This window comes from Trichoplax adhaerens, genomic scaffold (assembly GCF_000150275.1).
Source record: "Trichoplax adhaerens TRIADscaffold_2 genomic scaffold, whole genome shotgun sequence".
In the NCBI taxonomy this organism is placed as follows: Eukaryota; Metazoa; Placozoa; class Uniplacotomia; order Trichoplacea; family Trichoplacidae; genus Trichoplax; species Trichoplax adhaerens.
In genome coordinates, this window is record NW_002060944.1 from 1325601 (window position 1) to 1351170 (window position 25570).

At 31.1% G+C, this 25570-nt stretch overlaps 3 protein-coding genes across 3 annotated transcripts; 2 read left to right on the top strand and 1 right to left on the bottom strand.

Moving 5' to 3' along the window:
- Positions 1 to 1848: 1848 nt before the first annotated feature.
- Positions 1849 to 5309, bottom strand: TRIADDRAFT_63610 (expressed hypothetical protein; the record flags this gene model as incomplete). The annotated part of the gene is made up of 8 exons (XM_002109730.1): positions 1849 to 2045; positions 2287 to 2373; positions 2591 to 2728; positions 2846 to 2899; positions 3047 to 3125; positions 4500 to 4608; positions 4865 to 4929; positions 5281 to 5309. The coding sequence occupies 8 exons, from the start codon at positions 5307 to 5309 to the stop codon at positions 1971 to 1973; spliced, it is 636 nt and encodes a 211-aa protein (XP_002109766.1). The 3' UTR covers positions 1849 to 1970.
- Positions 5310 to 7063: 1754 nt separating this feature from the next.
- TRIADDRAFT_52985 (uncharacterized protein) lies at positions 7064 to 8184 on the top strand (the record flags this gene model as incomplete). The annotated part of the gene is made up of 4 exons (XM_002109167.1): positions 7064 to 7167; positions 7541 to 7706; positions 7850 to 7939; positions 8125 to 8184. 4 exons carry the CDS (start codon positions 7064 to 7066, stop codon positions 8182 to 8184), a joined length of 420 nt encoding a protein of 139 aa, XP_002109203.1.
- Positions 8185 to 10409: 2225 nt separating this feature from the next.
- Positions 10410 to 12658, top strand: TRIADDRAFT_52986 (uncharacterized protein; the record flags this gene model as incomplete). The annotated part of the gene is made up of 5 exons (XM_002109168.1): positions 10410 to 10467; positions 10661 to 10800; positions 10943 to 10982; positions 11878 to 11931; positions 12438 to 12658. The coding sequence occupies 5 exons, from the start codon at positions 10410 to 10412 to the stop codon at positions 12656 to 12658; spliced, it is 513 nt and encodes a 170-aa protein (XP_002109204.1).
- Positions 12659 to 25570: the final 12912 nt, after the last annotated feature.

Consider the following 25570-nt stretch of genomic DNA (forward strand, 5'->3'; position numbering starts at 1 on the left):
TACTTATATATTTAATTTAAACTTTTATAGCAATTGACTATTGCCTTTTCGATAGTCTATGCATAATAATAGCTGTAAATGATGCTCAGCTATACCCGTCTTCAAATAATTTCATAGCATGGCTACAAAATGTACTATGTTATATTAGTAATCCTGTCATATGTAAGCAAAAGTGTTGCTAATTGAACTGCAATTTATTGTAGATAAGTATGTGATAGTTATAGTATATTGATATTGTAACGAGAAAATGTTATGACATGCTTTAATTTAACGATAGCAAACTAACTTAATGATATCTCAAAGTTCTACATGGTTGCTACTTTTAGGATGACGATTCTAATATTGTTCAAGAATATTCATCATATTAGAAAGTGGTATTTTATGGTATGCTTTTTAAATTGAGATTACTTCAATTGTACATATGATATGCAGTAAAAATTATTGCGATTCGCGATCACATTAAAAGAATTAATAAAAATTTGCTATGTCATCTGTCTTTAATATTTTCTTTGCTGCTCGATGAGGTATTTCCAACCATAATTATCACGAATCGCTACTGGTAAGTAGCCTTTATAACCGGTATTAGTGCAAACATATACCGATATGTTTAGATATTAAAGTAACATTATGTCACAAACCAGCTTCGTGACGAGGATAACGTAAAACAAATCTCCAAATTACCATAGTCTCTGGGATTCAGTATCCCTTAACTACCTCACAAGAATTTAGACGCCTTTGCTTCTACGTTAAAGCAACTATACAATTGAGAACTACTTTATTTAACTATCAGACGGGCTTATATACCCTTCTACAGCAGCTAACATTCACGAGTCATCTTATAAAAATACTTAGGTGAAAACATCTACTAACTAATTTTCACAGTCGGACTACAATATGTTCATGCACAGAATCATTTCAGTGCACATTACAGCACAGCATTAAATTTACTGTAACACATTTATAATTAAAGTAATTCCTACTGTAAGTAACTAGTTGTAATATATTATCACTATATTATATTAACCAAACTTAGATGGCTATTTCTTCACGGTAGTTCTTACCGTGACACATTAATACAGTATAATACGATGTTATGTGAGGATTGCGAATAGCCTAGATTTTTATCGCGATCTCCTTACTTGCTCTATATCGGCTCAGTTTGTTTAGTTAGTACACTGAAATGTTTTTAACAGTTCTGAATTATTTAAGTTAGAATATGAAGTTATATAAAAGTATTTAGGAAGTTTGTGAAACGGCTCATAGTGTAATCTACACTATCAAATGATATAGTCATTCAATACGGTTTTGGTCATAATTCTCCCTTTGGCAAATATGCAATCTTCAGCGTACACATTTTGAATTCCTGAGATATTAGGCTATTAAGAGGAAGCATAATGAAATAGCAAAGTAGACCTATTCTTTATTTATACTTAAAAATAATATAAGTAATACGATTTCTGTAGTTATCTTGTTACATTTTCAGAAAACGAATGTAAGATATTGCAAAAGATATGGATTAAATCAAAGTAATCATAACTAAGGTATGAACCTTACAGGGGTTACAATTAAAAATAGATTACGTATACGTTTATAGTAATAATACTTTATAGATTTAACTTCGAAGAGTATATAGTGACTCAAATATAAGCAATTATTACCTATTGCAATTATCGTAATTTACGTTAACAGGTTGTAACATCAGATAGGACTCGAAAAAGTCATGCATGCGCGTTTACACAACTTTCGAACATATTTACCAACAAATTTAATGATAGGAGATATACGTATAATAGTAATCGATGAGATAGATAGCAGATATAAGATATTTCTTTTAAAGGACGTATTCATAAATTCTCATCTAATTAAATTAATATACGTTATAGGATAAACTCAAGCATACAACGTTATGCTGCTATTAGGTAAATGAATCCTAATTCTGTACAATATTATATATGTTATCAATAAGTAAATTATGTTAGATACTTTATGATCACATACATAAACAAGCAGCACACTATAACTCCAGCGATAAATATCCTGTAATCCTATACAAAAATTTAAAATAGAAAATTAAACGAAATATTTATGTGTTAGATGTCATAGAGTAATCATAACTCTTTCAAAAGGTGATAGTGTAGAAAGCAATAGTTAATCATTAACAAAAGTACCAAGATAAAAATATTTACCATTACCGTTGAATCCAATAAGATGTAATGACAATACAACGGTAATGCCAACATCACTTAAAAAAATAGAGGAATTTTAAGGTATCGTTTTGTACGTTACCTGAGCAGCTCGTTTATTGATCATTCTCATGACGGTCGTGGATAATCCTAACGTATTGCCGATATCTAATAACCTTTTATGGGTATTCTAGTAGGTAGTGATGGATGCATAATCAGAATTTAGCGAAGCATTCTTTTATATCATGCTAATTAAGTACAGTTACAATTATCACAGCGGTAAAATAATAACGCGATAGCATTATTTACTTTTAATTAAATTTTCAGGGCGCAGAATTGAGTTAAATAGAGTGATATAAATTTTTGGAAAATAGAGAAATCAGCAGATTGAATATTACTGTATCTACCTTTAGAATGCTTTTTTGGTTATTAATATCCGACATGATATTTGCACCAGAAGTAAGCAAATCGTCCATTTGTCGATTTGCATTTGTCAGTGATCGATTATGTAATAAAGAATTGTCCATATCGATAGCTGTCTCTTGCTGAAATGGATAGAAAGGATAATGTAATCTGCTTATTACTTAATTACCTAACTGAGATGTACGGTAATAATGAAAAGACTACGTTGAAAAAATATTATAACTAAGCTAAATACATACATTGGTTTTATAGTCTTGGGATAAGAGTTCTTCTCGCTCTCTAGCCTCTCGCTGCTAGAAATATAATAATAAGAAAAGATGTTAGAAAATTATTGAAGAAGAATGGTAATGATTTTATAAGAACCCATTTATTGCAATTAAAATGACAAATTGAGAACAGGGCCCATTCATTTTATTGCTATTAACTTAAAGAAGATCTACCTTTGTTTCTTTAGCTTGAAGATATTGATTATATCCAGATTGTAAGTGTTTGTAATCATATACCACTTGATCTATTCGGCTATCATAAGAGATGAATTTGAGGTTACAATTATCTTATCAAGAATAGCTTTAATACGGTTGAAATTATCAGGGATTCGATTTGACTAAGCTACGATTATTTGCAGATGTCTGCATATTACTAACTTGGAGATAATACGAGAATAATATTAACAATTTTATTATAATTATTGATAACTGGATATTAGGCCAATCCAGAAAGCGCATAATTTAAAATTATCATGCTTAGATAATTCCATATCATCCTATATTACACTATCGTCAATCCTTTAAGTTTTTAACCGTTATTTAAACTTGGAGGGACTAATGATAATGTAATTGTCACGATATTAATTCTTGTTATGTGCAAATTAATTTCTAGTTGGATGTGATAATGGACTATGACATGATTATGTTTATTATGATATTTAATTTAGCACCAACCTTACTCATTATTGAGTTATTATTAATTTTGAGTCTCTTAAATGATTTAGTAGTGCGGATTCTCTAGGTCTTAATTGATCGTTAATTGACTTATATTAATTAAGGTTGTCTACTGTTAGATTCTATAATGTGTTATATTATAAATTTATCTTTCATTCTAATACTAATGTAAGTAAAATTGTAGAACCGGCATATTTCAACAATGCCCCATTAGTTTATGGCAAATGTATACAAGCTAATGTAACGTTTTGATTGCTCAGTTACTATCTCTTCGTTGTACACGAAGGTTCATACTATTTGTATATATACACTTAGAATAAAGACTCTTAAAAAGCTTAACAAACTTCTAGCCACTTATAGTACTTGTGAGACAGTAGTCAGTCTAATTCAGAGTATTACTTTATCTCCTTAGTTGGTAGGAGCTCGCTAGGTAGCTAGTAAAATAGTTTAGTCGGATCACAAAGACAAATTTGTGACAGTAATATAGCAAGATATGGAATTGTCTAAGATTGACATTTTTTAACATTCTGCAATCTGATCCGGCCTACTGGATATGTTCTAGACGCATACGTGTATCTAAATAAATTCAGTTACTATATACAGAGCAGATATTAAGGCAAAAGTTTTACTCTCTCTAAATGATATCCAGTTCCCCAAATTTTAGAGCAACGGTAATTAAAATTTGGAACTATGTATGTGGTTAGACAGTAGCGGTATAGTAATGTTTGTAATGGAAATTAGAATTGGCGATAGTACTTCGTCTCATAGGGATATACTGTATGATTGCCATTATACTTTTAAACTTCGGAACTGGCTTTATTACAGGCTTACTAAAATGCTATAGTCAATTAATATATAGATGGCTAATCTATCCATTGTAACAATTATTACAATCGGTGCAGGATAATTATTAATCAGTTATTAGAATTACTGTATCAAATCCATTCCTTACTATTTTACATTTTGGCGTTGAGCTGCAGGCAACTTGGAAACTTGAATTTGTAATTTTTCACAATTTGTGGATAATTGCTGGAGTCGGCAAGTAATGCCATTTTCACTAACTGATTTAATAATCCAAGAGTGAGATCGAGTTTTATACCCACAATCGTATGATCATAAGACAGTATATCGATTGATTAAATGTGGCTAACAATATCATTACGCGAATAAGGAATTATTTGACTAAATAGGAGGGCAACATCACTTAGTACGACAACTGACGACGCAATCAATTTCCTATAGATAGCTACATAGCCATGGAAATAGCAATAAAATTGTTGTGTACACATGATACAATAGTTTACTATCACTAGATACCTTTGGCTTGCTCATCGTCTTGGTAGGCAATTTGCTGAAGATAACTTTGAATTTCATGGATTAATCTATGATCGACACGTATAATAATGTAGAGTTAGTCCAATCACTTATTCGGAAACATTCCTACGAATCATTTACTTTACAACTTAGCTATATCAAAGATAAAACTAGTGGAATTGTTGGAGTAGTACCAATATACCTATAGTATTGAATCATAAAGTAAACGATACTTTAAGAGATAATTCTATACAAATTTGTATAGAAATAGCTGATAAGGTATAGGAAACATTTTAACTGCGATACAGTGATCTAATCTCTCAAGTCTCAATTTCAATATATGTCTGGATAGTGTCACCATCATAACCATAATAAATAGCAATTTCCCCTTTGGTTTTAGAGCGTATAAAAACAAATACCTATTGGTTTGATTTAGTAGAATATCCATGGCTGCTATGGATTGATAAATGAAGCTCAGAATGCAAGCGAAGATGTTGTAAATGTCAATCAGAAGGAATAATCGAATGGCTTGCGATGAAAATTTCTCCAACTTGCCAATTGCCCATCGATCGATCTTGCAATGGAAAAGTGCCACGATTGCACTACAGTGCGTTGTTGTTACAGTAGACAATATTTATAGTACTGTAGGTTTTTAGTAATGCTATTCCATTCAGTTTATCGTTGGCTATACTGAAAGCTGTATTTAGAGTTCATTAACGGCCATGGTATGGAAAGCAGTTGATTGATATGGGAACTTTGGACTGTAACACCCCTACTGTACACTGTACCGTATAGTACAGTACTTCGCTGAAAGCTGTTACGTGGTTGATTTAAAAGACAAAAAATTCCCATCCTATCTAAGGTATGTCAGGATGGCCGAGCGGTCTAAGGCGCCAGACTCAAGACTCAATATGTCTTCTCGTAATATAGCGCGAGAGAGAATTCTGGTCCACGTATGTGGGCGTGGGTTCGAATCCCACTTCTGACAGGGCCTAATTTTTTTTCCCATTCCTTGCTATGAATGCCTCTGTCCTTTTTGATGAATTATTAGTCGCTAGTCAACTCCGTGTTGTCATTCTTTCCTCCGTGAATATGATAAAAAAAACTTTCAAACTAACTACAGTAAGCAGTACATATTCCAGTTTTCGACCTCACAGGAATAGGGATACTTGGAGGAAAATTCTTACAGCAAATCCTGGCTGGGCCTGTGAGCTTGACGAGCTGTATAGCGTCCCTTTTTGTACTTTGATTACTGTATGGTGTACTCGGTAACTAACCATAACTCAACGAGTTAACGTAATGATTCAATTCTATTTTCTGTCTTATGATTGCTGGTACACAATGCTTGCCGAATCCCTATGTGCAAGTCAACAATTCCCGATGATGACTAGAGGAGAATTCTGCATCAAAGTAATGCACTCAAGCTACTGGACTGTGTGTACTACTTTGTATACTGTACTGTACTGTACTACAGGGTACAGTGCAGTAGCTGCTCGGTCAATAATTCTCATTGTTGGCAAAACTTTGGCGAAATAATGTATTAGAATTTTTTACAGTAATAGAGGATTATTATATATGTACACTTAGAAGAAGGTCTCTAGTGATTAGTTACGGAGTCAAACAAACCCCTTATTGGACGTATAATATTAAAATTGATGTCGAAGACACGATCTCTATTTCGACAAAATTGGCCATTTTATAGGCTACGTACTATTACAGCCTACTACCGTCAGTAGTCATTAAAGGAATCATTCTGCTATACTGTACTGTATGAATTGCACAGTTTGCAGTACAGTGCAGGGTGGAAGGGTGGACGGGCTAATATTTATGGATTTTTGTGAAAATGAAATATACTGTATTACAAATTTGATCTTATAACAGATTTCGTATCAGTCGATAGAGAAAGAGTTGATTTACATGAATCCGCCATTAAAATACTTGTACAACGTTAGTACATTTCTTCGTAATTACTCATTAAAGAACGAGAATTGCTACAGTACAAAGTAAAAATGAATTTTGACAGTGTACAGTACATTACATTCTCAACTATACAGTGTACTGTACAGTATGTTAGAAAATTCGGGAAGCTTGATATTGCAGGCCGCATTAACTTTCCTTTACTGTTAATAAATTATTTGGGTGGAAATCGTATTTGGATCATCTTTTCATTGGATTCCACAATTTTAGAGTTGATTAGCAGCTATGAATGATTATGATAATGAAGTATCATCGCCTTGTATGCTTAAAACCAAAGTTTTACACGAAATTTTGAATGAAGCTCACAGTTCTGATATCGTTGGAATTGTGTAAGTACGAGAACATAGTAAGCGTAATATTGTACTTGGTTAAATGTCTTGTTCAACAGCAACTTTTTTATTTTATCTTATGTGTACTTCTGGCGAAATAGGATAGCCATAGTGATTTGTGAATTCATTTCATCAAGTTTAAAATGAAGTATTGATTAAGATATTCAAATGCCTATACTGATTCATGAGTTCATTTTAATCTTGTTTTAAATTGATTATTGATTGAGATTTTCAATCTTGAAACTGTGATATTAATCTTTTGCAGCCATGGGTAGTTCATTACCATCACGTTTAAAAGGAATGATAGTGTATAGTTAATGAATTAGGCATTGCTGTATAACACGAAACATATTAATATTCTGTCTGTTTATAGGCTTATGACATTAGAAGGATCATTAGTTGCTTATACCAATCGAAATACAGATGAAGATTCAACTTCCTCTGCAGCTATTGCATCAAATATTTGGTCCTCCTATGTACACCTAGGTCAAATGGTATTGTATTCTGATGACTTAGACATGATTATGATCGATGGAAAGGTATAGCACAAAAATTTTTCATTGTTAATTTAATTTGTTTTACACCTAAACGATGATAGAATGGCCACGAATGCATCTTTCCCGATAGCATTATGATCAGTCCAACTTATTTCTGATATTAAAATAATGGGTTATAACTGTAGGATGGTCAGGTTGTCATCTCTAACGCTGCCAACATGTTGTTATGCATATTTGCCAAGCCTTCGGCCGCTATGGGTTTAATTAAAGCAAAGGTTAAGAAATGCAGGCCTTTTTAAACCAAGAGATTGATGAAATTGTTATTATTATAAATTTATGGTCTAAATTTCTAAATTATTTAACAAGATTATCTATGAATATTTACAGTTGCATATAGTTGTAATCGTGATATCTACGACGTAAGTTTTACTAACATTACTGTTTTTATATCTTACTGTAGGCACAAATACTTTGCCGCCATCTAGATAAGCCTTTAAGAAGCTTAAAACAGCAAGGGTAATAATCGTCCATTGCAATATCGATCATTGATCAGTCTTGGTATGACGAACAACTAGTGATCATGTTTCTACTGAATAGCTATTAAATATTATTGTGTAAATTTACTTATGATTGAAATAACTTTTAAAGAATTTTCTTGCATTATATAATTATTATTACTGCACGGCGTATAAGTTTTTGTTAGTAAGAAACCCGTTCAGGTAATTAGCTAAATACATTTTTCGTGACAATGTATTGAAGATAACCATGATTATCATTAACTGTTGATTTTAGACACTAGATCAAAATAGCTTCGGTACAATAAGCTATTTTTTTCTTTACCTGTATGATATTGTAAAGTTATAATATTCTGTATAATAAAGGAAGCTGACTATTCATAATTTTCCTGATGTTGTTTAACAAAAATGAGCGATGGAAATTGTCGTAGTGAAAAGATGTCGCTAATTTAAATTTATAATTTTATGTTTACTCAAGCATTAATGAATAAATATAAATTTTATTTGCGGCATGTCTGAATGGAAGTAGTGCTTTACTCTAAACGAACGCATTTAATCGTTTCCATTCCATCAACTGCAAGTGCAAGTTTTACTACCTTGGTTACTCTCATTGGCTTAGTTACTATATGAAGTCAATATTTTATGCTCTAAATGTCTGCAACTTTTTTAGTGTGTCATACGAGAATTGACCTACTTACATATTTCTAGATTAATAATTCTTTTAATTCTGGAATACTAGTACCGTCTCCATACTGCAATTACTCATAAATCTTCTAACTTCCTATCCATACAATCATGAATACGTATATACCTGTTTTGCATGGTATATTTTATCGATCAATAATTATAGTTATCGGATCTGCAATGTTTATGTCCAATAAATTATTTAAGAGAACATGATTAAAGTAAAATTTGGATTCTTGTAATTTCTGCCTTGGCTGAATATTCTGCTGGTCTAGGAGCAGATACTATTTCTTACCGACAACTTTTGCTTTTATGAAATTAGATCAATTAGCATATTTTTGCGGCAATAGCGTCCCATTTGAAAGATAGTAATGTAGGTGAAAATCCTTCCTGTATTCCATTCTTATATATTACAATACGCTATGTTTGATTCGTACATGCTAAAAGATATGCCTTTTATGTATCGTACAGTACAGCTTTGCATCCTTACAAATTATACATCTAGTTTTATTTTCTGACTTGATTAATTTATTTCATTAGCGATATCAATCATAGTTATCTATTTCTGCATCCTAAACTTCTCTCTACAGAATTCTCTAACGTAATATTTAAATAGAATCTTGAGAACTTAAAGCAGCGTTAAAGCTATATAAATAAAATATAGCCGCCTAAATCAGCAATATTGTTACCAATAGCAATTGTAAATGAAGCAGTTATAACTTATAGGATATTAGTTACCGATGACGAACTAGAGACTGAAATAGCAAAAAACTTAATATGTTCATAGATACCAAGTAAAGCTACTAATTATTAAATCATGGCATTTTTCGCTACCCAGCTGTTGACTTCAAAAATACTGTTATCAAGATATAAAATGAGCAATGACATATTTTGCGATCGGTTTGAACGATTGATGTTGTCTTGCTGTCCTAAGTAACCCGAAGTGGTTGCTTCTAAATGGTACAACAGATTTGCATATGACTGTATTAATTACTGGCATAAATACTATATTGACATTGTTCAGAATGCTATTAATTCAATATCTGGGTCCCTTTATTACAATGCTCACAGGATTTGAGACAAAACGACGGAAATATTACACAAAGTTGATATCGCTCTGCTAGTTGACAACCGAGAGTATAGCGATCAAAACAATTCACCTTAGCTTCAGGTGTACGCTATATTGGCTACGATCGCTGTCGTTGTTTTCTTAATTAATAATCATTGTAGTATATTATATTCCGGAGATTGCCTACGGGGAGGTCAAAGTAGAATGCATATAAATATAAACAAAATTCGTAAGTAAGATTGACCTTCTACCTCTGAGAATGATGACTATATTAATAGACTAGTATAAATTACTAGTGACGTAAGGATCACTGCTTCCATTTTGAATTGAAAAACGAAGAAGTTGTTAATGCAAAGTACGGTAAGAAGCGGTAACCCTTATTATTTTTAATATTATATGCCACACCATTTGCAGTGATATATTCACTATATTATTTTCTATCGATATAACGTACCCGTTGGGAAATAGGTTTTCCACATGAGCCAAGAATCACAACAGCCTGTGATCAACCAACAAACAAGAAAACTTCTTGAAGGTAATAAATATTCCTGGATTATGGGAAGTTAAAACGGAGTAGTAGTGCCATTCTAAATGCACTAACTTAGCTATGACTGTGCCCTATTCAATCCTACTGTAACCAATTTATGTAAAGATGAAAATACCTTCGCACAGATTGGATTCCCCATTTATTGCGTCAAATCATTTCCTGATTTCTTCATGTTTCATAGATCTTTTTCAATTCCTTTCTTGTGCATTGCCGTTTCATATACAACTAGCTGGCCAAGCTAGCTTAAAACGGTTAGAACTGATCAATAGATTGAAGGATGTTTTATCTGACCATAGTTCAATTGATGACGAAGAACAACAGGTTATATGCATGTTTATTAAAAATTGCTTCTAATTTAAAGTGATTTTAGCCGTCATCTCTTCTAAAAATGTTGCTACTCTGCAATTTAAAAATTATAAACTCAATTATGTTAATATCTGTATTTCTATTCATTATATAATAGCCAACGATTACATGTTCATCTTCTGACAGTACTAATCAATGTAAGTATTAAAAATATCGAAAGTAGCTATCCCCTTTGCTAGAAATGCGAAACAATCTTGCTAAGAAAAGCTGTAATGCTAACTTTATTAAACATTAAAAATATTCAATAATTAAAGGAAATAACATTTTGGAAGCGGATAAATTTTGAGCTATGCTTAACTGCGGTATCTTTAAAAGCTATACTCTAAGTAAATCTTTAATTTAGTATTCGTTATGAATTCAATGTTAAACAGTATCCACAGCACCACATATGTGACTGAGATTGAAGGTTACTAAGCTTTAGAATTTTTCGTATCGGTATATACTGATTATTAGAAGCCAATCATTGTATGGTATATGATAACTACATATCATTATAATATAAAAAGGGATTGAAACGAGATGATCGAGAAAATCACTTCAGTTATCGATTGTTGTATTTTAATAACTTATACTGATAATGGCCTCCAGTAATTAAGTATCAATAAAAGCAAAAATTTAGTCAGTTAAGACCAATCACTATCACCCTATTTGAGAAAATTGTTTCTAAGTAATATTTGGCTACATTACGGTTATTGCGCTAAAATTCAGTTGACAATACATAACTATTACTATTTGAATACAGTATTTGAACTACTGTTATTCTAAAGTATAGCTACTAAGAAAACTCTTACGTTAAAAGTCAGTAGATAATGGATCGATGTATTACTTTTCAAATAGCTTACTATTCTTTTTAACGAATTTTTTTCTTTAAGCTAGTAATCAATGATATTTTTTCACTCTTTTTATTTTAAATAAAAACACAAAGCGTAAATTTTATGCTATTTAATGAAGTCAATTTTAATTTAACGCAATATCCTTCGTTAAAACGTACGCATAATTTGATGGTGTCATTTATGTGCTGATAACTATTAGTAAGTCGTGATAGCGGATCCAGCCAAAGAAGTTCCAATGCTAGCAACATCCAAGGTAACTCAAATTGTAACATATTCGATTTAGAGGCTGCAATGGAATTCTTGATTTGTGTGTTTAATTAATAATTGTTGGTATCTCTCCTGTATAGAAGAGATCTTTATAAGTATTAGCGTATAAAATTAGCGATATAATATAATTTCGACGATAAGAAAAAAACAATACATGGTCACTTATCAGATTCGAAAGGATCGAAAGTCGACCAATGAGTTAATTTAGCATAAATATGTGACAGAATTTATTTTTAAATTAACAAATTTATATTATGCTCAATTTGAAATTTAAAGCTAAATCTGTCATAAGATAGCATTAATCAGTTCATTTTACTAAGATCTATTTACACGTTTTAAATATGAAGTGGTAAAATAATTTATCAAATTCTGTTTACACAAAATTTAGCTCAGTGTATCTAAAATGTACAGAACTATTTAAAATGAGTTGACACCATTCGAAAGGTTCATATTAATTTAAAGCAGAAACTGTTATGTATTTCATTAATCTAGCGACTCTCCATCAAGATGGAACATTTTTATCAGAAGGATTAGGTGCCAAAAATCGATACAAGGCTGAATATGACCATGCAGGCCGCGATGATACTGAATTAACATTTGTTAAGAACGAAATTATTTCAATTGGCCATAAATTAGACGAAAATTGGTGGATTGGATTGAAAGATGGTATAATTGGTCTGGTTCCTAGTGCTTTCCTCCGGCCTACATGGTAATTGACTTGTTAGGCTATAATTTGATTGATTCATGTAAGTTTAGGTAAGATTATTTACCAGCAACTAACAGATCATTATTCTATTTGGATTTGGCAGAAGCTTAAAATGTGTATTAAACCAATAAGGTTTTATTATTTTAGTTAACAGTAATCAATGATAACTAATAAGATTTAAGGGAGATTATTACCTGTATTCTTAAAAATATTATATTACATTAAAAGAGCCAGTTACTTATTTATCTTTTCATCTTTCCAGTGTCTTGTTAGCTAAAATAGCCATTGAAATACTGTATAGTATCGGTTTTATGAGATAACGATAAAAATTTGCTTTGTAAATTAATAACGGCTCAATAAATAGACAACTCAAAAGTAAATCCTTGATGATCGTAATCTGCGATTTATGCGGTTTTTATCTAGTGATTGGAATAATATTTATCTAATTCAATCTATATAGTAAACAATACTGTATCAATACTACTTCAAAAAATTGCAATTTTCATTTCCATGTGATGTTCAGTTGCGAAATCATTCAATTGCTTCCTTAACTATCAGATTTAAAGTAAGTTGACTGGAACTTCTAGGAGGATATTAGATGCAGCTACGATTTATCAATTTCTAGTTAAAATGAAACTTCAGAATGAAACAACTATTAGCTTTCGAATATTAGTTATAAATGCGATAAAGCAATGTCATCGATGCTAATGGATTTGATAGCTATTAATTTGGAACGGTATTGATGATGCCTATAACCAGCAGGTATCACTTCATACAAAAAAGCCATCATTTGACGGTAAAAATGCAATATTTTTAAGGCTCGATTTGGTGATGTCTTAGATATTTCCATTTAGTAGCTATTTTTAATAAATACATTGCGATTTTGTCCGATTTCGGTCATAAATTATAATTATATGTTTCACGATTCTGTGAGCATACATAGTTAATAGTATGTTATAGTTGTTAGCCAACTGTAGCACGTACTCTTATAATAAGTAAGGACATCATCTTATCTAGTATTGACATACTTGCGGTTTTATGCTGTTATCATAAATTAATCTGCAATACAGTACATTCTTGCTTAGTGTACATAAAATGGAAATTATTATGTTCTTAGAAGAGTTCTGTGCTATGAGAGACTTATGAGTTAGCATATAAAGAACTTGCTAAGCTAGAAATAAGGAATTAAGTAAGTAACTATCGTGTGAACTCTTGGATTGTTCTTGTGAAACATAACAATGTACATTATTAGATTGCCAAATGATTCTCATATGACCTACGAAGAAGATATAATTCACTTAATTTTTGATCATAGAATAGAGTTATGCTGATAATTTAGAAATCTTTTCAGAATGCTTACGTTTCTTCTTAAAATTTAAAAGAATTAGCTTACTATTTACGATTAATTACTACGATATCTGTTTACCTACATAATAAACTTCAGATATATCGCTAAGTCTCCCAGAAAGCGATATTTTGTAGCTGATTTATGATACGTTACGAGCAAATCGTTGCCGATGAATATATTTTATGTATCGATGATATATCATTGAATTTTTCACAATGAGATTATTTCTTTCAGCAAGGCAACTACTTGTAACTCTAATTTCAGACTTAATTCTGAAAATAGCTCATCTTAACTTGTATTGATATTATTTTGCGAGCCAATAACAGTAAGTGAATCTTATCAGAGCCCTGCAACAATGTAATAAATATTTAAAATTATGAAAACTCTTGTACAATTTGCTACTTTATCGTCGATAGTAAGATAAATAGATATACAATTTAGCCTTCGTAAATGGATGGCAGCGCATTCCATTCTGCATACATCGTATTCTTACGATAGTTATGGACGAGTAGGCTAGAAATTTTACTGTTAAACTGGTGTCTGGCTAATCTTTTGGTTGTTATCTTTATCTACGCATATTCGAATTTATCAACATTCTATAGTTGAGTACCCAAAAACACGATTAAATAATCCCAAAAATGAGCGCTATTCTTTCTTTGGAAAGTTGCCGAATCAATGACACGTCATACTAGTTCCGGTTTTTACATTACCATATATAACATTGGACGCTGATTTGAAAGATAATAGCTTTGATTTCATAAAGCACCGGAAAAAACAGATATTAAAAACATTCTTTATGTAATACATTATGCCTCCATTCAAACCAGGAAATAGATGAAGGTATTGTTACTCAAGATACTGATAAATGTTGAAATCTTACGAATTATTACTTTTGTTTATACTAGTATAAATGGTGAGAAAATATGAATTGAATGAAAGAAGTTTAATTAGTAAATGCAGCTTCCTAAAATAACATTTTAGATATTTGCAATAATTCTAGTATGGCCCTAAATTGGCGTCAAAGTATAATTTGTCATAAATAAGAATTTTGCTAGAGCCATAAATATTTCTAAATGCAGCAGCGATTTCGCGTACTTATTGCCAATTTGGGCCACTATATGTACGCAAGAAAGTGAAATAGAATGATACTAGTGCAAACTCCCGTCGCTTTGCTGACGGTTTACGATAATGTGCTCATTTAACAGATAGTATATTACCATTTGTCGTAGACCTGTCAGAGGTTCAGTAACTTATACCGTGTACTTCATGCATCATTTGACTGACAAGTACTGTAGGGTTGTTCGTGGCATAAGAATTTTTCTGTTGAGCGACAATCCCATAAAATTTAATCATTTCGTAATGATGAATATTTACTTTTTAATAACAGTCATACAGATTTTATTAGTGAAATTCACATTTCACCATTTGCTTTCATATATGCTTAGGGTAGAAAATGCCGTTTTACTATAACATATCAGTTTATACCTACACTTGGTCGGCAATGCTATATGATCATCATCGATATCTGTATCCCCGATTATACCGAGGTGTGCATAAGGCAGAATTATGAAAACATGATTATTTTATTATTATCCAAGGCGATAACTGCTACTAATACTATAGATAATCAGTATTATTTATGAAAGTGATGCTTTATTACATTTTCGATAGTACGACTGCGAATTGATTGCGAAATCTGGATAAATTCTGATTCTAACACCTAATTCAAGTCTCAAAATGGCAACCGATTATTATTTACATTTCTAATAATTGTAATAGTTTCGATTTTTATTTGGTATCTTAATCTTTTAAAAGTGAGAGATTGATTTTTTGGTGAATATAGAGCTATGTGTCAGCAACAGAAACTAATAGTGCATAAAACTTTTATTTTAGACAACTAGAAATAGGAGGAGAAAAACTTTATTCTATCTTTTACATTAAAATATGCAATGCATGACATTAAATATTTCATTTAGTGAAAACGACTTTCTCAATATTTTCCTATCTCATATACAACACGATCTTAAGCCTGAAAACTTTAATTAATCCAAGGATAAACATAACTGGCTTAACTTTAGAAGTGATTATCTGCAGGTACCGTAAATATAACTACGTTTGATGGTCATAATCCTACTATGAAAAGAAATGAAGGTGATATACGAGTAAATCTACTCAGAGAGGATCAACATATTCTGTAATTCTAAATATATGATTTTAGCAAGTAAAAGCTAAGATTTAACGTAAAAAATCTGCCCTCATAAATCTTTTTTTATTATAGATATTGGTTTATTCTTATTCGATTACTCATGCCTACAAACCATTACGCTAATATTAAATCCATCACTGTCAAAAGAGTCTGAAGTTTTTCAATCCTTTTGCTAATTAAATTAACTCACGATATTTCAATATCATAGGCAATTAATGATTCCAAGACATACACAAATGATAATTTCATTTATACCGTACTGAAACGAAGATTGCTACTGCTATTTCTTGCTTTAAGTCAGAGACCCAGAGTAACTGAGTGAGAAGTTATTTCCAGTGTTATTCTCGCAGAAAATCGCTAAACTGACAAGATTGTGCCAACTAAATGATTATCGGATAAGAAAAAGCCTATTATATCCAGCACCATAATTGCAAATTACTGCATATTGGTAAACGTTTCTGTTTTTGCTATTTGTTAAAGTGAGTATCCACGTAACCAGACAAATATTATTACAGCTCGTGCAACGGTGTAAATGGATCATTATTATTACTTGAACGGGTAACTAGGCTACTTTGTACCAACACAGGCGCAACTCGATTTTCCGTCGGTAAAGTGCAAATTTTGACCATAGATTGAAATAGTTGGTTCATTTGATGATTTAATTCGTCATTATAGTGAAACCAAAGTATAACATTAGCTAGAGGAGTCATTCCGTAAAATAATTGAGCCATAGTGTAGAAGACCACGAAGTGCGGGAACGAATTAAACGTCATATACACATTGCCTTCACAATAACCGAGTAAAAATAAGACGATTGCCCATAGCACCGATAGGAGAGTACTAGCTAATGTTGTTGCTGTTAACATTTTAATGACTTGTCTTTTTCGCTTTTCATATTGGCCAGCAGGTGGAATAGATAAACTACCAACAACTTGTACGATCGAATTTAAGCGAACGATTAAACGTACATAACAGCATATTAAAATTAGATCAGGTATAAAATAACAAGTAATGGCTAGAAATGGATAATAAAAGCTGTAAAATAATTTATAATCCGATCTTAGTTCGCAGTAGTAAGGATAGAAAGGATGGACTGTAATAAGGAATAATTGAGGAGATGTGATAATTGCACTTACAAGCCAGGCTATGATGAATGTTCGCCGCCGTCTTTTACGTGATAAATTTGTTTTGGTGGGATAAATTATAGCACGATAACGTTCGTAGCATGTTATTAGCAACAGGACCATGGAAGTCGTATAACAAAGTGCTAATAAAGATCGACTTAAGCAGCAATGAACAGTCAAAATGATTAAGTCAGGCTTCTTGTATTGATAATCGTAAAGCAGCAAGGTTGCCACTTGCGATTCGAGAGAGGTGCATGAAAAGATTAGAAACGTACTAGCTAAATTGGCAATAAGGAAAAAGGTAGGTGATTTCCTTTGAATTTTATAAATGATGATGTAAAGAATTAAGGCACAACCAAAGACACTAAGAAGATCGGCTATTACAGTTAACCATTGTACGATTTGTACAAAATTACTAAAGGAAGAAGTTCTAACAGTTTGGTTGATAGGACTACAATTCGTTATAGCGTTAAAATTTTTATTTACAGTCATGTTATTGAGGTTATTTGATGCTAAGTATTAACAGCTCTGATTGAAAACTTGCTCCAATGGAAAATTTTCTAGGTAAGATATTTGATAGATCAATTTGGATATCTATCCATACGGAATTGAAATAATTTACTTCGATTTTTGCATAGAAACTGTGGAACTTACAGCTACTTGGTAGGATATCGATGTTATTGCTGATCTAAAAAATGTTCTCTAATAGTAAGAATTTTATCATTGTCTACAATATCGGTATTATCAATATCAAAATAATTAGGAGCATGACCTAATGGAAGAGTTCACAAAACGTAATAACACCTGCTCCACATTTTTCTAGATTTAGAATGAGGTAAACCAGAGAAAATATTGACATTTATATTTGGTCATGAAAACAAACAGTTTTAACTAGAAATTCATTTAAATCATCTTTGCATTGTCTAGTACAATTGCCACTCATCATTCCGAAATCCTTATACAAGCTATAAGTTTTGGCGGTATTCAAAATAGAAAGAACTGTTATTATCCGGCAGTGATGACTTTTAACGCCCTTTTGCGTGCAAGATATCGATGAAAATCAAGCAATATAAGAGATTATGAATGATTAGAATCACGTGAATGACATTTTCTGATTTTGAACATAAAAATCGCTGTAAAATAGGTATAAAGGTATAGTAAACATCTAGTATAGGTGCTAATGTATCACTCCTTGAAATCTTTCATCCTATTTAACAATCTTAGTGTGGTCGTCATAATAGAGAAAGTTAGCTTCTGATTTAGCGAAAAGCTTCGAAAGCGTTTTTTACTTGTTAAGAAGAAGATATTGTATCTATTTCGCCCAAGGTTGTGTATGGTAGCAAACGACTATTTTTAATTTAAAATTGAATTACCAATGGATGCTACTAATTATTATAAATTTTTTATTTGTCCGTGTATGAAGCGGAAGTAACTGAAAGAAAGATTAGTGCAAGTACATCACTGTAGTGGTGGTAAGGAAAAAAAAAGTTCTGAGTTAATATCAGTCGAATCTTATAAGATTTAATACGCCAAAATTGTTTTATCACATACCTATACTTAGTTTACAATCATTATAACAAGAAAAAAATCAAAACCTACGATTTTTCGATATTTACCAAATACATCGATAAAGATAAACTGTAACAAACATTTATTTAACGGGCAAAAATTATTTTTTCTTGTTGAAAAACAAAGGAGAAAGTAAGAGTAGATTAAATTTGAGTTTAAAAGTAATAGCTAGGTAAAATCTAATATTGCGTTCGAAATTTAGTCCATATTAACTAAAGATGAGATTTATGAAACAAACAAGAATTGTAGTATTACAATAGATTTATTATCGAATTTATTATGTGGTAACATAGCTGAGACAATAAATCATTCTAATAGCTTGTGGGAAAACAGTTTTTATAGCGAGATCCGATAATCAAGGGTAAGACGGCGGCGCTAGACCTAAGCAGACTAATAGTATCAAGGATTATATTTAGGCGCTAGGATAGTCAAATGCTACTAGTAGACAATTTTTAGAGGCGATAGCCGTAACCATACGTGAATACGACGTGTCTTTAGAAGGGAGGTCACTTTGAGATCTAGCTGTATTTAATTGCGTGCCCTAAATTTGTTACTGTAATATTCGACAATAAATTGAAGTAATAAACTATTTATAGGCAATACGTTTGGTAGACAAATTGAGTGACTGCTTTAGGGTAGGGATTGAACTAACACATTTAGCTAGAAGAGAGAAAATACCTACGAACACAATTAAATCATACCATAAATGATGAAAAATGACTGATACGATTCTAGTACCTTTGGGTATATTTAAAAGTAGAAATTCAAACATTTCAATAATTAAATCAAATCATTCTTTTTTTGATTACTTTAACATTTGAGTTTTTTAAGAAAAATCTACAAGATTCAGTTTGATCCATTTTCATTGATTTATCGTTAATGTTTTATTTGATAGATAAATGTATAAATTTTACCGGCATCAAGCTGTATCAGTGGAAGCGAACAATAGTAGATTTTATTATCAAGCAAAAGGGTGATAAATTCATAAAATGTAATATATTAGCCTATTCAATCGTTTAAGTTATGATGTTGTAGTAGTTCCACCTACACTGTAAAGGACCAGTCAAGAATATACATAATCTAGAACAATTATTAATTAAAATTACCAACTTTAACTACTCTCCTTTCGGTGCCAACACGCAAATTATTTCGACTGCACCAGCGCAGAAATACTCTACGAAATACTGGGCTCATCGTAGCATAAATTATAGCATTTCCAAGTGGAGCTGTGGAAAATAGTGATGTAGACAAAATAGACATAACGGTGGCGATAATAGACGGACTTGTATATAAAGGTTGTACTAAGTCATAACCCGGATAGACGTTAACAATCAAATTGATAATCCATGGGGTAGACATAATAATGAAATAAATGGTTATTGTAATTAACATTTTTGTAACTTTTTGTATCTCAGCCTGACGTACAGTTAGTGAATGAGATTGTAAAATAGTTAAGTGCATAATTTTATTTAATATTGCGATGCATTTACTGTAGCAGAATGCAATGGTAAACCCAGGTAAAATATAGCACATTGTGGCTAAAATTGTAAAATAAATAGATTCGGAAAGACGACCGTATTGAAACCGCAAATTACACTTGTATCCATACACCGGATCAATATTAATCATTGGAATTAGTGGAATAATCAGGAGAATATCAATTGCCCATATTGCACAGATAGCTATTGTTAGACGGCGTCCCACGGAATAGGATGGTGCACTCAGTAATAGCATACGATAGCGTTCAATACTAATTAATGTCAAGGTAAAGACGGACAATATATAAGCGAATCCCCACCATGTTAAGGCGATTTTGCACAGAAGAACAGCCTTGGATAAAGGAATATGAATTGAAGATGACGATGCCATCATGAAAATGAAAGAGATCAATTGTGGAAATGCCATTAAAACATCTGCAATGGCCAATTGTATAATTAAGGCGTACTTGGACACATGATGTTCTGCTGCAACTACTGCGATGACCAATATATTCGCAAAAATCGCTAAAGCTCCTGAAACATAGCTTACTATGTGAAGTAAATTTTGGACAGCGAGTCTTTCTGAAGATATTGTATTGTTTAATCGTAATAAATCCATCGAACTCAGCAAGTATTAAAAAAATTTCGGATAAGAAAAGTCTGATAAGAAAATTCTAGCCCGAGAATAATCTAGAACAAATATACTTACGCAATTGGTGATCTACGCATTAGTCTCTTTCTCTACGTAAATAGTAAATATTCAATTATTATACTTATTCTAATTGATCAGCGATAATGATAGATTTGTCAGCATTTTCATAACAACTTCAGTCATCATATTGATTTTGGTTGCGGGAACAAAGATTATTGAAAAGTATGCGCATTTGTTACGGTTAAAGCTTAAAATCCGGCTATTATTAAGTTACTTTAGAGAAATCAAACCGATATTGACGTTCTTGTCCTCTGAGCAGTAAATAGCCTCAAAGGAAAACCGGAAAATAAATATTACGTTCTGTTTTTTCGATGCCTTTAAGTTAGTGTTCCCTGCTACCTACTAATTTTAGCATAACTAGTCAGCTTTCGGACTCTAGATATTTATCGCTATCAATTATGATGGAATTTTCTTTTGTTAGTAAATAGAAAGATAATAGAACTATGAAGTGGATATATAACGCGATAGTTAAACTTTGAAACAGCTATCGATACGTCATAGTAGGAATAAATATACTAAAACGGGTGAATTAGCTAGTATAATTATACTGTGATAGCATTACAGATTGATTAAAAGAACTGCCTATGGCATACGGCCAATGTGTATATCGTAATTTATTTATAGGTGATATTTATATTTCTGTATACGTAGATAGTCTTTTAATTATGAATGATTCTCTCGCGACTTATTTTAAAATCTTCAATTTCTACTTCCTTCATATCTTACTCTTTCATTGCAGCGCTAGATTTGGGCGGGCAATTTTATTGTTAAACAACTAAGCTTTCTTAGTAATTAGCTAGGCGAATTCATAGTCAGATTGATAGGGAAAAAAAGATAGATAAACGCTTATGCCTAATTGATGTTATGAAAAGTATATGTTTAAAGTAAAAGATATGAATGCTAATAGATCGAATAAAACTTTCATAGCTACAATTAATTTCAATAACTCCATTCAGGTGTGAAAGGTTAGACTTAGATCGTAACTCAAACAGTAACTTTAAGGCTATTTATTGCGATAGCTTTGACTAACTTCAGAATGGCTACAAAATGAAATAATTCAAGAAGAAATCACCATATTCAGCATTTTTATCTGAATTAAATTCATACTGATTGTAGATGCAATACTAAGACATGACTTGAATACAACGTTTTTTCAAAGGGAAAACGACTACTTAAAAGTTAATTTTTAATGTGCAAAATTATAGCTAAATTAGAACTTTAAATGATTATAACTCCGTTAATAGGTCTTGAAATTATTTATGCAAGGAGATGACAGTTACTTTGTCAGGTCAGTATTCGTAACAAAATTACATGACCCAGTCATAGTAGAAGATCCGTTGCTAAGATATATCTTGAAGCGATTTATACTTAAGGTGAAAAGTTGCTTATATCTCCATGAAGAGTAAAAATGATTAGGTAATATCCGTAATGGATGTCTCGCAAAATATTTAAAAATGTAAAAGAAAGATTTTTTAATGGATTTTATTAATATCTTTGGTATGCATAAGATACCATATTTATTATGCCGAAGTCAAGTAGGCACAGAAAACTTGTAAATGGGGTTTAAAATTTTGTTTCTGAAAATTTGACCTTCATATTAAATATTAAGATAATAATCTTGAAAGACAAAAGAATTGCTAATATATTCTAGAATAACAAACTTGCAGTAAACTATCGCATTTAAGAGTTATGTACAATATGAACGCAAAAAATTTTTTTAGTCTTGTGCATTCCATTCTACCTATTCTATCAATTAATACTGATATATTGAAGCCGATAGGAATCTAACTTGCGTGTTTACTTATTAAGGGAAAGTTATTCATAACTTTGGGTATTATTGCATAAATAATCTAATTAAATAGTAATGAATTTAAATATTTAATACCTGTGTACAAGGCATTAAATATGAATGAGATGGTATTTGAAGTTTGATATAAAATTTTACTGTTATTTCAAATATCGCCAATTTAGGCAACAATCAAAAATATTCTCTTTTGTAACGCTTCTATATTAAAGATACAAAAATACTGGCTTAATGACTGAACTAAAATTTAAGTTATGCATAATGATCGTAAATTTCTATGTATTCTAATAAATAATCATGTCCATAACTTTTTATTTAGCAATTATGATAAAACTTTTTCGCATTGGATATTTCACTGGATCCTTTGTGAAAAGTTAAACGAACCGAGGAACATTTAAGTTAATTCTAATATAATATTCTAATTCTTATATAATATTCAGGAAAGTGATGTATTCTGTAAGTCAAACTGATGTCACTAATTATTATTACCGAAAATATCGTTGTGTTTACGTTAATAGATGAGTTTTGTCTTGGTGAAATCTCTAATTTTCTCGTTATGCTATTTCATGGGTTAGAACTAGCTTTAATAATTTCACAAAAATTTCTCATCTTATTAATTTACTGTTTTATCGTCGTATCACGTCTCTGTAGTTCATTTTCATTTATTTACACGATCTAATTAGATCAATTATGGCGACTATTGGCACTCCTATTTTGCATATTTTCTTAAATCAATGACAATCATTTTAATATTGATTTGTACCCTATCTGGGTATTAGATTGCCAAGCTAAAATAAGATGATTTCCTGCTGGTACAAATATCATCTATTTAGAGTATCGTAGTTTTATTTATCCCTCTGTACTTTTGATTTTCAAACTTAATTCCAACATCAGCTAAACTACTGTATTCAGTGTATATGTTAAGGTGTATTAATGTCTTACTATACTTCTTGAAGGTTTAATTAGCTAGAAAAATTTGTAGGAGTAGCCAAAGATGAAGTTGGTGGAAATTCGTGCTTGCATAAGTGCAACTTTACTGTTCCTACTGTTCATATTTATAATTTATTTATTGCTTATAATATTCTCTATAGGTAAATCAGATCGATAAAAGTCATACCAAATGTACTTTAAATCGCAAATTTGTTTAGTTTTAAATTGAAAAGGTAATCAATAAAACAATAAATCAACTCAGTAGCATGTTCACGTAGCAAAGCATGAGGTATTGGTGTCATAATTTCAAGATTTATTCCAAGCTATAAGCTTCGCCTGCATTTGGCTTGGATTAAGATCATACTCATACCACAAAAAATTAACATAACGTTTTTTTTACTAGCTAATATATGATGCATTCACTAGTTTATTACGGTTCTTATTTAATATAAATTATACCAATTTAGTACCCTAAAGCAATAGCTGTTGATTCAGCGTATAGTAAAAATAAAATATCATGCCACCGGGAGCTATAATATGATTCTAATAAGGATTGGTAATTTGCAATTTGAAATTTGGTTAAATAGGATAATGTAATTTAATAGATCAGTTTTTGTTTAATACTTGGTAGAATGAAGTATTGATCTATCTCATAGTTTATTTATTATTAATCAATCTGAAGTGCTTTATGACGAGAACTTCATGCAGTCAAGATTAAAAAGGGCGGCAGATTTTATCCAAAGACTACAGTTCTTGTAGTAGCTTTAAATTTTAACATAAAGGGTGATTAAAACTTTATGAGTACGTAATCAGTTCTAGTCATCATTAAGAAGTATAATATTTATCGTTCACTCAGCAATATGTAATTATTATTTTTGGTGAATAAATAGGTGTTATCCAAAATACTAAGAATTTATTGCTAAATTGTAGATTTTACCTTTTTATCAATTACTTAACTGATGATAAATCGGTTTCTACCGTAATTATAATCTAAATGTTATAATGGACTAATAAATCCTTTTCATTGCTTGATAGTAATAATTGCTAATAAGATTGTGTATGGCAGTAAATTGGTAATAGATAAAAATGGCTACATTGCTATCTAATTTCAAAAATTCAGTATGATGAATAACTGTAGGCACGTAAGTTGAGAGATTAGCTTGTGAATATCAATGCAATATAATTTACAATCAAATTTACGCTGATCAAAATGTTTTGAAAGTTTTGATTGACACAGCGACACATTTTATTCTACAACTGTTAATAATTGCTTTTACTGTAAATTATTTGTAAATGAATATTGTAACTAGCTATATGAAGTATGAATTGTTCATTGCATTATAGCCTGCTAACAGATTCAAGATATGCATAGTGAAAAACTGATAAAGTACTTTTTGTATTACTTTCTTGTAATTTCCATAATTCCACTATTTAACCAATACAATCAGTACAGTAAGTTATAAGCAAACAGATCCGTCTTTTGCTTATGTTTTTGTAAGGATTGTCGGTTTAATGGTGTAAATGAAATTAGATATTTGAAAATCTATTATTCAATCTAAACTGCAGGTATGAAATTTTATAAGTATAATCATAGGTACCGGTATTTATTACTAACCCAAGCATAAGTCGAAACTAATACTTTTTTATAATTTTCTAAGTTCAGAGTTATCATAAGTCTTCCTTGCTTGAAAAAACTTTCGGCACAAATTATGATCACCTCATTTTTCGTTTTTGAAATTGATCAGAAA